The sequence below is a fragment of the Gymnoscopelus braueri genome, assembly GCF_963280865.1.
Source record: "Gymnoscopelus braueri genome assembly, chromosome: 9".
In the NCBI taxonomy this organism is placed as follows: domain Eukaryota; kingdom Metazoa; phylum Chordata; class Actinopteri; order Myctophiformes; family Myctophidae; genus Gymnoscopelus; species Gymnoscopelus braueri.
Genome location: NC_137610.1, coordinates 45018833 through 45036516, shown reverse-complemented (window position 1 = coordinate 45036516; position 17684 = coordinate 45018833). Strand labels below are relative to the sequence as shown.

At 40.3% G+C, this 17684-nt stretch overlaps 3 protein-coding genes across 3 annotated transcripts in view; 1 reads left to right on the top strand and 2 right to left on the bottom strand.

Annotated features, from left to right (window-relative positions):
• The window catches only part of adpgk (ADP-dependent glucokinase), a 270498-nt gene that overhangs the window by 61523 nt on the left and 191291 nt on the right, over nt 1-17684 (top strand). The gene's annotated exons all lie outside the window — the stretch shown is intronic.
• Nucleotides 3995-5449, bottom strand: LOC308092344 (E3 ubiquitin-protein ligase TRIM35-like; the record flags this gene model as incomplete). Its single annotated transcript, XM_080438195.1, has 1 exon — nt 3995-5449. The coding sequence occupies one exon, from the start codon at nt 5447-5449 to the stop codon at nt 3995-3997; it is 1455 nt and encodes a 484-aa protein (XP_080294321.1).
• Nucleotides 7529-8983, bottom strand: LOC308092343 (E3 ubiquitin-protein ligase TRIM35-like; the record flags this gene model as incomplete). The annotated part of the gene is made up of 1 exon (XM_080438194.1): nt 7529-8983. One exon carries the CDS (start codon nt 8981-8983, stop codon nt 7529-7531), a length of 1455 nt encoding a protein of 484 aa, XP_080294320.1.

Genomic DNA, 17684 nt, shown 5'->3' with positions numbered 1-17684 from the left:
ATGTCTTTTTAAAGTTTTTTAATTCATAATTTGATTAATAACTCAAATGTACAAATCAATTTGTAACTAAAGCTGAGTAAAAAAGTACAATATTTGCCAGTCTGAGATAGTAGTGAAGTAGAAGAATAAGGTTTTTAAAAATTGAACTCGAGTTATGTAAAAGTACCTCAAATTTGTATTTAAGAACAGTACTTGAGTCTTGTGCTTTGTTACCACTGGAAAATAACTAAGTACATATACCTATGTACTTTCACTTCAGCCCCATACAGTACTTCGGCTATTGATTTTTAGACATATTGAACTTGGACATTCTGCATAATGAGTACTTTTACTTTTGGTACTTTAAATATATTTTTAATACCGGATCATACTTGTAACATTTAAGTGGTATTGATACTTTTACTTGGAAAAAACTACTTTTTCCACCACTGAAAATGGAATACTCAAGTAAAGTAAAAGTACCTCAAAATTGTACTCGAGTACAGTACCAAATCCGGGGGTAAGACATAAAAGTTACTGATTTCAGCTTTCAACAGAGACAGACAAAACCTATGAAAGCATAGAGACACACTCTACACATGTAGCCTCATCTTAGAACATGACTTTAAAGTTTGATGTTATTTTTATTAATGAACAGAGGTTGTTCTGCCAAGCTCCCGAGTCCCTTGTCTCAGATCACTGGATGACTCAGCTAGTAATCTATGACTCAGCTCATCGGCTCAGTGCTCTGGCTTCCAGCCAACCTTACCTTCCAAGTCAGGTGATCTAGACTAGACAGATCTATTTAGAGATCATTCAGAGGCTTATGCTTGCTTTACACAGTGTTGGGGAGCATTAAACTACATGTAGTTGAACTACATTTTGCTGTAACTTGCTGGTAGTTCAACTACATTCATATTTGTGTGACACATCAATAGTTCAATAACTTTTTGGGTCATTTTTAACTACTCAAGCTACTAGATCTACTATCTAGTAGCTTGATCTACTACTCAATTTAGTATGCAGTGTGTACTGGACCCCACTTTGAGAACCACTGCTTTAACCTATGATCTTTAAAAACATAAAATAATGCAACTTCTGCTGTCTGCCAGCATTAGGAGTCCCAGGTTAGGACGTTAGGAATCTAAATATGTCGCTAATCCTCTGGACCAGCAGAGCAGATGCAGATAGTCCTCTATTGGCCTTAATCTTCCTTCCATTTCACATAATCTCAGTCTCACCTCAGAATGAGGTTGATAAGTGGTCACTGCATTGCATCAACTGTCACGCTAAAGCACAGCACGACATGGAACTGCACCTCTCATTCATGACATGTGTGTGGGCGTACAGTACATCCAGGTTTCCTGGAATTCCAGTCTCTCCCCAGATTACGTGACTACAGAAAGAAAGGGTACTGTGAAATATTATGTACACACACACACACACACACACACACACACACACAGACAGACAGACAGACAGACAGACAGACAGACAGACAGACAGACAGACAGACAGACAGACAGACAGACAGACAGACAGACAGACAGACAGACAGACAGACAGACAGACAGACAGACAGACAGACAGACAGACAGACAGACAGACAGACAGACAGACAGACAGACAGACAGACAGACAGACAGACAGACAGACAGACAGACAGACAGACAGACAGACAGACAGACAGACAGACAGACAGACAGACAGACAGACAGACAGACAGACAGACAGACACACACAGACAGACAGACAGACAGACAGACAGACAGACAGACAGACAGACAGACAGACAGACAGACAGACAGACAGACAGACAGACAGACAGACAGACACACACACACACACACACACACACACACACACACACACACACACACACACACACACACCCTCTTCTAGGCGGCTTGGCCCCTAGGTGCCACACCATAAACATTTTGTCATTCTAATACATCAACAATCCATAGTAGCCTAAAGCCGATGTCGACCTTTAAGCCTGACTGTGACGATCTACAAGCTCACAAGTCACAACGCGTTGCAAGCTCACAATGTGTCGTGATGCAACTCGTTGTGACTTGTGAGCTTCTTCATTCAAATGCTGAACACATTAAGACAAAAGAGTCTTTCTGGCTGCCGTATTTCATGCTGAACCGTTTTTCATTCTGTCGTCTGCATGCTGGCTTTCAAAACTGAAAAGTGTGGGATTTTAACACATAAAGACCATGCCCACTGTTACCTGGCCCGACCTACCTGCCTTTTCCTATGTGATGTGTGAAACTATGAACAGTTTCGCATATGTTTTCTTAACAGTTAGCATGCAGAGATAATGCATCTGTGTACAACATTCATTTGCAGACTGATTTGATCTAGTCAATAGCATAATCAGGGATAGGTCGGTGTAAACAATTACACATCTGAGCATGTGTTGTATTCCCAAACGTATTCCCCAGGCCAGAAAGTGTGTTCATTTTGGACATTAAAATAGAGGTGACTATGAATCACTGACCCATTACATTCTTAATCATGTCTTGACAGCAGTTTTGTTGTCGATTTTTCAAATTAATTCAATAATGCCTTCACGAATAGATGAGTTTTGGAATTATCAAGGTTCAAATGCATTTTTTATATTGTTTTTCCAGTTGTTTTTTAATAAATGCAATTAATTATTCTAAAATGTACACTTCCAGATGACACTTTCATCAGGAACACACAATGGTATACATTTGTATTTTCAAGAAAACCGTCCACTTCACATTTATTCCAGTGGTGCACAACTTGTATAACTCTGCCCTCTTGTGTCCATAAGAAGAATGACACCTGCTCCACAGCACATCAAAAGAAACACTGGATGATACATATTGTGTTCCATGCAACTATGATGAGTCTTGCAAAAATATCTTGTCAAAATGAATGCGTTTGAATTTCTTCGGTACTGCTAGATTCTGCACTAATATGCCCCAATATATTGCACTACCACCACTTACTGCAATTATGAAGCAGATATATTGGAAAAGTAGCCTACTATAACTACAATATACCAAACACACATTTAACCAATGTTATGACTGATAAATACAGTTTATATTCAAGTGATATCCTCTAACAGTGAAGATGTCAACACAGAACTTCGAATTACAACGTATTTGTGACTGTAGGACAGACATACTTCAACAGATCCTCTGCTCAGTTTTACTGCTTCATTGAGGATAAAAAAAAACAAATATATCAATTGAAACATGTAATATTGACGCTCTTTTAACTTATAAATGTGATCATGTCCACACTGCTAGTAACTCGAGATAAACAAAGTGACACTTTATTTATGACTTAAATGTTTATTCAAATGTTAAATATTTTAGGGAGAGACCCTCATTTTGAATCCTGTCCAGTTATTCAACAAGCCCATTTTCAAAGATAACAATTTTAAGTCTCAGTTCTCCTGTCATTACAGACTGTCAGTGTCAATGTCCACTACAACCTGAACTACAATGAGGATTCTGCACATTCTAAAACTGTTAGAATACGGTAGGCATATGATTGGTATAGTTCCGGTTACATGGCAAATAGCAAAAAGGCATCACCGTATTCCCCCCCCCCCCTCACAAATCAACACAATTCACTTTTTTAAACAGATAATTTGGGAGAAATAATTAAACAAAGCAATTCTTCCACCACCCCAACATTCAAATTATATTACAATATAACAGTACAACACAGTGTTGCATAACTATCAACTCTAGCCTTGGATCAAGACTATCATAGATGTATTTGATCGATTTTGACAAATAGATACGAAAGTAAAAGTCAGACTCGATAAAATACATCTATGATAGTCTTGCTCCATGGCATGCATTAGAACGAAATAGGGGTTTGGTTCAGTTCTATAACTTTACATAGATAAAGTAACAGAAACATTCCCGTAAGAGATAATGTTTACTTAGGTTGTTCTAGAAAGCTTAATTCTTATCAGTTTTGTAATTATCCAGCTCCAAGCTGTTTCTCTAGGGGACTCCTCCTACTTGACCTGTTTTAGAGTGGTGTTGCCAGTTCCTAACTGCTTTTCTACCTTTATAGACACATCAACAGGCATCACTCTGACTGTGTGGAACTTACAGTAACTCATAAGGAAAGGAAAGAGCTTCTCCTTGAACCCGTGGCTGAATGTGTGTAGATGTTCTTTTGTATCACAATCAGAGAAAGACAGCTCCCCTCTGCCCCAGTCCAGCTGTATTGTGATGGCCTGGGGTTTGTGGCTGACTTTAACATTAGTGCGTTCTCCGTACAGGACTCTAGCCTCGTATTTACCATCTCGACACGACATCAACCAACCTTGTTCTTGCCTTGATTCCCCCTGGACATCAAGGCAAGATGATTTTGATATCACACCAATATCCCAGTCCTCAAGTCCTACCTCCATGTCCCAGCTATGAGTCCCTGAGTCAAAGCCCTCGGAACCCAGGATACCGTGTCTGCAGTTGATCCTCTCTGGGTTGTCAGGAAGCCGGCGGACCCTCTCACCTGGACCGTATCTCACACTGGTCAGATTCTTGGACAGATACAATTGAGGTGGGCCCGTATTGGGGTCCAGAATCACAGGACTGTAGGAGACCAACTCCTTCATCTTTTCCCAAATGTTGAAGGCCAGGTTTCCGAGGTGTTTGGACACATCTATCAGTGATTCTGAGACCAGCTTTGGATCCTGCAGCGTGCACTGGGCCCTTTCTACTGTGGTCTTGTAGTTGTCCAGAAAGAAGATGTCTTCAGCTTTCAGCTCCTCCTCTATGGCTTTGATTTTGTCTTTGAGGATTGTTATTTCTTTACTCAGTCCATCAATATGATCTTTAATTGACTGACTCTTCTGCTCCTCTTCCTCTTGAAGTGCATCAATCCTGGTCTCCTCTTCTTCTTGTAGCAAGTCGTAAAACCTCTTAAATTCCTCCCTAATCCATGTCTCTGTGAGCTGTGCCTGCGCCTTCATGTAGGTTTCTGTTTTACTGCACTTATCTCTTATCTCAATAAAGACATCCAGTTTCTGCTTCAATGGTGTAAGCGCTTTCCTAAGTTCCTCCTTGTAATCCTGGGAAACTTCATCGACTGGACAACACGCATGAGTTCTATGTCTTTTGGAGCTCTGACACACCACACACATTGGCTCTTGGTCTTCCAGGCAGTAGAGTTTGCGTTTCTCGCCGTGCTGCAGGCAGAGAAACCCAGGCCTTGCTCTCCGCTCTTCCTCCTCCAAGAAGGCCTGGCAAAGGTTCTTTAGAGCCAAGTTACAAGGAGGAACACTTGTTGCGGAGATACTCCGACACACGGGACATTTTCTCTCTACCTGCCGCGGCCTCCAGCATCGCTGCAAACAGATCTCACAGAAGCTGTGGCTGCAGGCGAGGAGGACTGGATCCTTAAAGATGTTGTAGCACACAGGACACGTTAAATCCTCTCTCGGGAGGGTCGATACAGAAGCCATTTTCTCTCAACTTGAGAATGTTCCTGATATTTACTCTAACTTATGCATCTATCCGTTGTTTGTTCTTACTCGGCGTGAGTTTTTTAAGTACGGTAAGTTAACGCCCGATTACCTCCCAGACGGCCCCAGCTCACACCTGCAGCCTATTCCATTGATTACGTTGAAGTGTGATCTAATATGAGAGTGACGATACGTTGACTCCCATGGTAAGAATGGAATCAAGGATGGAATCCTTGGATGGGATCAAGGGATGGAATGCGGAAATGCTCGTTCACCCAATCAAGCACTCAATGAGGAAGTTCCAATGTTTAGAACTATTTGCTATAGAGCGTCGCAGTTCCCGCCCACTTCCTGTTTTTTTTGGTGCCGGAAGAAAAAACTCAATGCATTTTTCCATTGACATTTCCAAAAATATTTATATCTATTAATTTAAGCCTCGAATCAAGCCATCACGAGATGACATGAATCATGACCATAAAACGTTTTTTTCTGTGATTTTTTTTTATTTTATATTTAATTATATGATATACTATATTTAATAAATACCCTTTGTTTTGCCGTTTTCAACAAAAAAAAAATCACAGAATCAAACGTTTATGGTCATGATTCATGTCATGTCATGATGGCTTGATTCGAGGCTTAAATTAATAGATATAAATATTTTTGGAAATGTCAATGGAAAAATGCATTGAGTTTTTTCTTAAGTTTTTTTAATAAATGCAATTAATTATTCTAAAATGTACACTTCCAGATGACACTTTCATCAGGAACACACAATGGTATACATTTGTATTTTCAAGAAAACCGTCCACTTCACATTTATTCCAGTGGTGCACAACTTGTATAACTCTGCCCTCTTGTGTCCATAAGAAGAATGACACCTGCTCCACAGCACATCAAAAGAAACACTGGATGATACATATTGTGTTCCATGCAACTATGATGAGTCTTGCAAAAATATCTTGTCAAAATGAATGCGTTTGAATTTCTTCGGTACTGCTAGATTCTGCACTAATATGCCCCAATATATTGCACTACCACCACTTACTGCAATTATGAAGCAGATATATTGGAAAAGTAGCCTACTATAACTACAATATACCAAACACACATTTAACCAATGTTATGACTGATAAATACAGTTTATATTCAAGTGATATCCTCTAACAGTGAAGATGTCAACACAGAACTTCGAATTACAACGTATTTGTGACTGTAGGACAGACATACTTCAACAGATCCTCTGCTCAGTTTTACTGCTTCATTGAGGATAAAAAAAAACAAATATATCAATTGAAACATGTAATATTGACGCTCTTTTAACTTATAAATGTGATCATGTCCACACTGCTAGTAACTCGAGATAAACAAAGTGACACTTTATTTATGACTTAAATGTTTATTCAAATGTTAAATATTTTAGGGAGAGACCCTCATTTTGAATCCTGTCCAGTTATTCAACAAGCCCATTTTCAAAGATAACAATTTTAAGTCTCAGTTCTCCTGTCATTACAGACTGTCAGTGTCAATGTCCACTACAACCTGAACTACAATGAGGATTCTGCACATTCTAAAACTGTTAGAATACGGTAGGCATATGATTGGTATAGTTCCGGTTACATGGCAAATAGCAAAAAGGCATCACCGTATTCCCCCCCCCCCCTCACAAATCAACACAATTCACTTTTTTAAACAGATAATTTGGGAGAAATAATTAAACAAAGCAATTCTTCCACCACCCCAACATTCAAATTATATTACAATATAACAGTACAACACAGTGTTGCATAACTATCAACTCTAGCCTTGGATCAAGACTATCATAGATGTATTTGATCGATTTTGACAAATAGATACGAAAGTAAAAGTCAGACTCGATAAAATACATCTATGATAGTCTTGCTCCATGGCATGCATTAGAACGAAATAGGGGTTTGGTTCAGTTCTATAACTTTACATAGATAAAGTAACAGAAACATTCCCGTAAGAGATAATGTTTACTTAGGTTGTTCTAGAAAGCTTAATTCTTATCAGTTTTGTAATTATCCAGCTCCAAGCTGTTTCTCTAGGGGACTCCTCCTACTTGACCTGTTTTAGAGTGGTGTTGCCAGTTCCTAACTGCTTTTCTACCTTTATAGACACATCAACAGGCATCACTCTGACTGTGTGGAACTTACAGTAACTCATAAGGAAAGGAAAGAGCTTCTCCTTGAACCCGTGGCTGAATGTGTGTAGATGTTCTTTTGTATCACAATCAGAGAAAGACAGCTCCCCTCTGCCCCAGTCCAGCTGTATTGTGATGGCCTGGGGTTTGTGGCTGACTTTAACATTAGTGCGTTCTCCGTACAGGACTCTAGCCTCGTATTTACCATCTCGACACGACATCAACCAACCTTGTTCTTGCCTTGATTCCCCCTGGACATCAAGGCAAGATGATTTTGATATCACACCAATATCCCAGTCCTCAAGTCCTACCTCCATGTCCCAGCTATGAGTCCCTGAGTCAAAGCCCTCGGAACCCAGGATACCGTGTCTGCAGTTGATCCTCTCTGGGTTGTCAGGAAGCCGGCGGACCCTCTCACCTGGACCGTATCTCACACTGGTCAGATTCTTGGACAGATACAATTGAGGTGGGCCCGTATTGGGGTCCAGAATCACAGGACTGTAGGAGACCAACTCCTTCATCTTTTCCCAAATGTTGAAGGCCAGGTTTCCGAGGTGTTTGGACACATCTATCAGTGATTCTGAGACCAGCTTTGGATCCTGCAGCGTGCACTGGGCCCTTTCTACTGTGGTCTTGTAGTTGTCCAGAAAGAAGATGTCTTCAGCTTTCAGCTCCTCCTCTATGGCTTTGATTTTGTCTTTGAGGATTGTTATTTCTTTACTCAGTCCATCAATATGATCTTTAATTGACTGACTCTTCTGCTCCTCTTCCTCTTGAAGTGCATCAATCCTGGTCTCCTCTTCTTCTTGTAGCAAGTCATAAAACCTCTTAAATTCCTCCCTAATCCATGTCTCTGTGAGCTGTGCCTGCGCCTTCATGTAGGTTTCTGTTTTACTGCACTTATCTCTTATCTCAATAAAGACATCCAGTTTCTGCTTCAATGGTGTAAGCGCTTTCCTAAGTTCCTCCTTGTAATCCTGGGCAACTTCATCGACTGGACAACACGCATGAGTTCTATGTCTTTTGGAGCTCTGACACACCACACACATTGGCTCTTGGTCTTCCAGGCAGTAGAGTTTGCGTTTCTCGCCGTGCTGCAGGCAGAGAAACCCAGGCCTTGCTCTCCGCTCTTCCTCCTCCAAGAAGGCCTGGCAAAGGTTCTTTAGAGCCAAGTTACAAGGAGGAACACTTGTTGCGGAGATACTCCGACACACGGGACATTTTCTCTCTACCTGCCGCGGCCTCCAGCATCGCTGCAAACAGATCTCACAGAAGCTGTGGCTGCAGGCGAGGAGGACTGGATCCTTAAAGATGTTGTAGCACACAGGACACGTTAAATCCTCTCTCGGGAGGGTCGATACAGAAGCCATTTTCTCTCAACTTGAGAATGTTCCTGATATTTACTCTAACTTATGCATCTATCCGTTGTTTGTTCTTACTCGGCGTGAGTTTTTTAAGTACGGTAAGTTAACGCCCGATTACCTCCCAGACGGCCCCAGCTCACACCTGCAGCCTATTCCATTGATTACGTTGAAGTGTGATCTAATATGAGAGTGACGATACGTTGACTCCCATGGTAAGAATGGAATCAAGGATGGAATCCTTGGATGGGATCAAGGGATGGAATGCGGAAATGCTCGTTCACCCAATCAAGCACTCAATGAGGAAGTTCCAATGTTTAGAACTATTTGCTATAGAGCGTCGCAGTTCCCGCCCACTTCCTGTTTTTTTTGGTGCCGGAAGAAAAAACTCAATGCATTTTTCCATTGACATTTCCAAAAATATTTATATCTATTAATTTAAGCCTCGAATCAAGCCATCACGAGATGACATGAATCATGACCATAAAACGTTTTTTTCTGTGATTTTTTTTTATTTTATATTTAATTATATTGATTGATTGATTGATTGATGTAGTTTATTTAGAAAGACATGAGAATAGTACATGACAGTACATAACAGTACATGGAAGTACAAATTCACAATACAAGGTCTACTAAACTGGAAACCCTCATTAAGCATTACGCTTGTTTAAGATGAGGACCCCATGCACACAAATCATGATGAAATATAAGAGGCAGGCAGATATACACACTACTATACAGAATGTCATACAATCAGCTTTCAGGTTACTGGTATGACGAGAGAAAAAAATATATATATATATATACAAAAGAGGAAAATGAAAGAGGGGGGGGGGGGGGGTAGGGAGGGGTAGGTTAAGACTTAGACAGGGGCCATTTTCGAATTGCAGCCTCCTGAAGGTGTATCTTTAGGGCAGTTTTGAAAGTGAGTAGGGTTTTACACTCCTTTACTCCTTTTGGTAGGGCATTCCACATTTTTGATGAATAGCATGAGAATGAGTTCATACCCTTAGTTGAGCCAAATCTGGGTTGAACATGATCAGTGGAGCTGCCTCTGGTGTTATGATCATGGACTTCATTAACATTTTTGAAGTATTTTGACAAATACAGGGGGATCCCAATGTTGTGGTGTATCTTGAAGACCAGGCCCATAGCAAGTTGCTGTACTCTGTCCTCAACCCTAAGCCATCCAATCCTAGCAAAATGAGCAGGGGTTAGATGGGTTCTGTGATTGAGGCCAAGAAGTAGCCTTACAAGTTTGTTTTGGGATGTTTGGAGCCTTGTTTTTAAGGCCTTGGAGGTGTTGTGATACCATGAAGTGCATGCATAATCATAATGACCTTGAATGAGGGCCCCTGCAAGAATCTTCAGAGTATTCTTACTGACTAGGCGATCAATCCTCCACAAATAGCGTGTTGTTCGGTTGACATTTTTGATCACTTTTTCGGCGTTTTTGTTACCGGAGAGGTTTGCCTCCAAGATGGAGCCCAGGTAGGTAATTTCATCCTTTCTTTTGATGACATTATCACCCACTTTGATCGTGAAACTCTCTGCCTTGCTAAGGTTAGGACTGGACCCAAAGAGGATGGATTCAGTTTTACCCAGGTGTAATGAAAGTTTGTTGTCAGAGAGCCAGATGCAGATCTTGTTGAGTTCGGAGCTGAGAGTTTTCTCAACCTGCAGCCTGTCCCTGTCCGAGACTAGCAGGGCCGAGTCATCTGCGAACAGGAACAGCTTGCAGTCGCAGGCCGATGACATGTCATTCACATATATCAGGAACAGTAAAGGTCCTAGTATACTTCCTTGTGGGACACCACAAGTCACAGGGAGGGGGGGGGACTGGGTGCCGTTTACTTCCACCACTTGCTCCCTCCCTTCCAGGTAGGATCTCATCCAGTTCACTGACGTATCATCAAAACCTATTGCTTTGAGCTTATTGATCATAATTGGGTGATTGACGGTGTCAAAGGCCTTTTGGAGGTCCAGCATGACCATGCCGCAATATTTGCCCTTGTCGACATCTTGTTTGATAGAGTCGTTCAAATAGAGAAGGCATGTGTCAGTGGAGTGGTTTGTTCTGAAACCAGATTGGAATTTGTAAATTAGATTTTTTTCGGCAAGATACTTATCGACCTGTTCATAGACTATTTTTTCCATGACTTTCGAGATGGAGCTAAGAATAGAAATAGGGCGGTAGTTGCCAGGGTCTAATTTGTTTCCTTTTTTGTACAGAGGGGTCACCCTTGCTTTTTTGAAATCGTTAGGGACCCGTCCCTGTATGATGGAGAGGTTTATTATGTGGGTAATGATTGGAGCAATGGAGGCGGCCGAGTCTTTTAGAAATTTGGCGGGGATATTGTCGAGGCCTGTGGCTTTGTGTTGATGAAGAGCACTCAATTTTTTAAACACCTCTTCTGTTTTCACAGGGGAGAGTTTAAAATCATCTTTCCGTACACCCTGTTTTTTGTAAAATGAGTCAACATGTTCCTCACCATAGCACCCAGAGTGAGGGGGAAGTTTTTCAACCAAATCTGAGGTTATGGTCGTGAAGAATATGTTGAGGATTTTACTCACTTCATGTTTGGATGTGATGAGAGTGTCATTCACCTTGAGGCTTATGTTTGTAAACCTGGTTTTCAATTTCTTGCTGCAGCCTAGTAGGTTGTTGAATAGCTTCCAAAGCTCTCGTGGTTTGCTTTTATTTTCCTCAATTTTGTCATCGAGGAAGCTTTTTTCTGCTAGTTCGAGCATGCGATTAACCTTGTTTCTTAGCTTGTTTCTTTCTTTTACAAGTTTAGCTACGTGGGATTCGAGACCTTTGTTAAAACACCTGGCGAGTTTGATCCTACCTTTATGAAGCTCAGAACACTTTTTGTTTCTGACCTTCATGGCAGTAAGGATGTCCGAATTCATCCATGGTACCGGGCGGGATTTGACCATGACGGTTTTCATGGGGGCCACACTGTCCAAAATTTGAATGAATTTGGTTTTGAAACCAAGCCAAGATTCGTCTACCTGTGTGCTGTTTAGTACGTCGGACCAGTCCAGTTCCTCTAGCCTGCGATCTAAGTCCTCACTCTTATAGTTTTTGAGGTCTCTGATCGTGACTGATTTGTGGCAACCGTTCTTAGGTTTACGTTTCTTTCTGGTGCAGAAGATCATGTTATGATCAGATATGCCACAGGTAGAAACACCACTATATGATATACTATATTTAATAAATACCCTTTGTTTTGCCGTTTTCAACAAAAAAAAAATCACAGAATCAAACGTTTATGGTCATGATTCATGTCATGTCATGATGGCTTGATTCGAGGCTTAAATTAATAGATATAAATATTTTTGGAAATGTCAATGGAAAAATGCATTGAGTTTTTTCTTCCGGCACCAAAAAAAACAGGAAGTGGGCGGGAACTGCGACGCTCTATAGCCCATAGGGCATAGCAGTGGCGGCCATTTTCTGGTTCCACTTCAAAATAGTCAATGCATTTTTTCCATTGACATTTCCAAAAAAATATATATCAATTATTTTAAGCCTAGAATCAAGCCATCCAGGGTCCTGGTGAATCATGAACATAAAACGTTTGATTCTGTGAAAAAAACTTTTTTGAAAACGGCAAAACAAAGGGTATTTATTAAATATAGTATATCATATAATTAAATATAAAATAAAATCACAGAAAAAAATGGCCGCCACTGCTATGCCCTATAGCGGCCCGCTTTGCGGCGAGATCAGAGAGTGTCATTAGTCTATGACATGCGTGTCTAAGTTTATGGGTCTGGTCCGGGGTAGGTAGCTGAGCGGTGTGGTGATTGAGTGTAGGATGCACCTGCCGTCACGCTTGACTCGGGAGGAAGTGGAACTGTGGGGTTTGGCAACTGCTGTGAGCTGGGAGATTATCTCCACCCCTAGTGTCCACTCGTCTAGGTGCCCACATGTCCCTAGTGCCCACCTGGTTACCACTTCAAGTAATTACAATCATTTTAAGTAGCCTACTATAACTATACCCCACACACACACACACACACACACACACACACACACACACACACACACACACACACACACACACACACACACACACACACACACACACACACACACACACACACACACACACACACACACACACTTCAAGGTAGGGTAAGTGATTTTCTTTGGTTAAAATAAGTGTTAAATAGCTCTATATTCTGATAGTACTCATTGCTATAGAGTGTTTGTGCAGTAACAGGAGTCTCCATGTCTCTCCACCTCTTTATTAAACAGAAAATACGTTTTCAGTTCAGTTTCATTTCCAATTTGATCCAATCAGGATAGAGAACTCAGTCAGGATATAGATTAAGCAAGTGACATTGGAAGTGATGACACCAAGAAATGAGCAGACAAAATTGGAACAGATAAATGGATACTTTCTCCTGATTGGCTGAGATTTTGTCACCTACCTGTAAATGTATTTTCTATTTATTAAACATCTGGAGAGACATGGAGACTCCTGTTACAGAACAAACAAACTCTATAGCAATGATTACTATCAGAATATAGTGCTTTAACATTTTAACAAAAAACTTTTTGTTTTAACCAAAAAAAAATCACTTACCCTACCTTTAACCAATGTTATGATAATAATATGTTACATTTTATATTGAAGTTATTTCCTCTAAGGCTGTTGATAAAACTTTCTAAAAAACTAAAACTTTTCTAATACATACAGACAGACCAAAACTCTGCTAAATATTACTGCTTCACAGATTAAAGAAATATTGATGCTGCTTTTACAACAACAGCAACACAATAGTCATAACATCCACACTTGATCCATTAATAACCCAAGATCAAAAACAAAGAATGCCTAAATGAACTATTAGAAAACTGTAGGCATATTGGTTTGGATAGTTCAGGTAGACATATTATGGCAAAGAAAATCGCAAAATGGTATTACCGTTAGGTTTATTTTCCTAGTAAGTACCAGTCCATATCCATCGGTCAGATGTGAATTAATTACATAAACGGAGGGAACTTCTTATTAAAATAATATTTGGGTTTATTCCAGATATATTCTTCTGAAGTTTAAGCAGAGATATAGTCTTATACACTTGGGGTGGGTGAACGACTTCCGTCATCATGTCAGCCAGCTTCACACACACACACGCGTCGTTAGCTGTGGCCATCTATCTTGCTTCGTTTCTCTGGCAACCCAAGTTCATCGTGACATCAAAACTGTAAACAACCCAAGGTTAACCTACTATCTAATATTGTTGACATATCCCAGGAGGCCAGCTAGACAAAAACAAAGTTGCATGCAGGCACTGCCTGAGGGACCCAGAAAGTTCAACCAAACTGACACACAATAGGCAGCAGGCTGGCTAGCAAATATGAACAAACACAAATGAAAAATGGTACAAAATGAGATCCATCAACTGTATTTCTATTCTTCCCTCACAAATCAACAAAATTCACTTTAATTTGGGAGAAATAATAAAACAAGACTCTTTCACCCGACATTCAAATAGTATTATAAAGTAACAGTATACAGTGTTACACTACTTTTCTGTTAAAAATAAACAGAAATAGATTTTTGGTGGTGTTGAAAGCATAACTGTATTTTCCCCCCTCACAAATCAACACAATTAACTTTTTTAAACAGAAAAGAATTTGGGAGAAATGATTAAACAAGGGCCACAAATGGGCAGTGTCAAAATAAATTAGTAGTCACTAACTGGTAGCCCATTGCAATAAAAACAGTAACATATAAACTTACACTCACTCAAGACATATTGCTGGTGGACTCTAAATGACAAAGCCTGCAGTACCACCAGCCTGCAGTACCACCAATGTGATGGTGTCACGGGCCAAGACACTATCACACCAGAATGAAATGTTTGGAGCAGGGGAGTCTGGTGCAACGCTCAGGTCCTGGACCTGGTGAGACGAAGGAGGAGCCCGGCCAGGAGACAACCCACAGAGCCTAGTCCCTCCACGTGCCAGAGCCTCCCCGAGTCCCGGCAGAGTATTTCCGGAGAAGCGGACTGAGTGGCCCTGTCTTGCCCTATAGAGCGTCGCAGTTCCCGCCCACTTCCTGTTTTTTTTGGTGCCGGAAGAAAAAACTCAATGCATTTTTCCATTGACATTTCCAAAAATATTTATATCTATTAATTTAAGCCTCGAATCAAGCCATCACGAGATGACATGAATCATGACCATAAAACGTTTTTTTCTGTGATTTTATTTTATTTTATATTTAATTATATGATATACTATATTTAATAAATACCCTTTGTTTTGCCGTTTTCAACAAAAAAAAAATCACAGAATCAAACGTTTATGGTCATGATTCATGTCATGTCATGATGGCTTGATTCGAGGCTTAAATTAATAGATATAAATATTTTTGGAAATGTCAATGGAAAAATGCATTGAGTTTTTTCTTCCGGCACCAAAAAAAACAGGAAGTGGGCGGGAACTGCGACGCTCTATAGGACTGACCGTGGGTAGCTACTGGGACGTAAGTCGGGGCTTGATCAACCCTGGCTGGGTCACCTGGGTGAGGGTGTATGTTGCGAGACCCGAAACATCCTATGACCCCAGGCTACAACACTGATGATACGTCCCAGGTGCATCCATGTGATGTTTTTCGTTATAATGACAAACATGTCTAATCTTAAACATTCAACACACGTACTACTCACTTAAATTATGAAGTACACTTTACGGGCACTAATCATGTTTTTCTTCAACAGAGTTGGGTGAACACCGGTTGTAGCCCTAAAGCTTACAGTTTCTCACCAGAAGTATAAAAGTACATAAAATACAAATACATTACTAGACAAGAGTTCAAGCTAAAACATTTGCATTAACTGAGACCCCTTGTCCTTGATGCATGCTTCTTCACAAACACCGCACAGAGTGCTTTTTGTCCCCCAGGCCCTGAGGTCGAGAGACAGTTGTTTACATCACATACAGAGTCAGGAATGCGGAAATTGTCAATGGTATTTCAGGGATGTCAGGAATTGCAGGAATGCTAGCAATATATGGAATGTTAAGAATCCCCCCTGACCTTTGACCCCCCCCCCCCCTCCGATCAAACTTCTAGCTGTCTTAACAAAAATAAAAAAATCACCGGCTTCCGCGTTCCTGCATGCATACCAGAACATTAAATACCCACTGGGGTATTATGTGCCATTTTCAAAATATTTGATTAATTGCAAACCGATAGTGCTGTTGTGTACAATATATTACTCAAGTGTTTTTTGATACAGAGGTTGTTCAGGATGCAAACAACATAGACAACTTACTTTGATTATCATTTATTAAAAAACTATTTACAATTCAGTACAACTCATATCCAGACTTCATGTGAGCAACAATGCACCCCCCTCCTCCCCCCCACACACACAGTTAAGTATGACAGATGGATAACGTAAAGAAAGTATCTGTAACAAAAACTGCAGGCCACAATAATGAAAGCTAGGCCCAGTCCCAATGTCTGCCTTTGTCACATTGGTTATCAGCAATTATGTAAACTCCTAAAACATGTACATACCATAAAATAATTCCCAGATTGATGCCGTAACTTTGTGACAGTACTCCATTGAGATAGGTGGAAGTGGACTCAAACAACTTAAAAATATCTCTGGCATGTATGACAAGTATCAATATCTTTGAATTCAACTCTCAGTGTTTATCCTGGCATGAAGTTCTCTCCCATGGGCTTAACACAAAATAGAAGCTTGGCTTTGATTACACTCTGGTCCATAACGTTCCCAGAAAACAACAGGTGAGAAGCATTTCTGTAAAGTACACAAAGGTCTTTGAAGGCAAATTGAAGGGGTTCATTCCAAAATGAGATATTCACATTACGCTTAACACGACTCATAAAAGCATAACACATTAATCTCAAGAATTAATCTCATTAATGTCAAGAATTCAAAAATGTCATCTCCGAGGGTTGAATCACCTGTTGACAAACAGGACCTTAAAAAAGACCACACCCCTACCAACCACCCAAAATGCATGTTGAAATGAAGCCCACCAATTTTGGCACCATAACAAACGATTAAGCCAACATGACATTTTTTGAAAAATAAAATACAACAGTTAACAGCGTTGTGAAAGTAGCGTATTTTAAGTACTGAAAGCTGTATGAATGACAAGGCACCATCTCACACACACACACACACAGTATTTTCTTACCCTACAAGTTTCAGCTAGCTGATGCACCACCACACTTGACAAAACAACCATGTTCTGCAAAGAGCAACAAATGTATTATGAGTCATGAAACGGAAAAATATCCTGTAGGTATAAAAGTGGAAGCATTTACAACATGGATTATTTTAAGTGACATTAACCCTAAACCCTAGGCATGACCTTGACCCTTACGACTGAAATACTCCCAGCCTTCGCAGGGCTATGTAGGCATCAATAAATTACTAAGACAAAGAACCACTTTTCATATAGAAAAGTATAGATAGCATACGCATGAAGGCTAATGTTCCAAACCCACATTCTGGACTCATTGTGTGTAAACCTTGATTAAGAAGGCCAGTACCTGGAGGGGAAAAAAACACATCTGTACTACAGGTCAATTAGAAGCAAGTAGGATGATACAGCATTAATTGGTTGCTAGGACAAACTTCTAAAGGCAAAAACGTACATTTGTGAGGACTGCAGAAAATGTAAAGCATATTGCAACGTTTTATTTTGTTT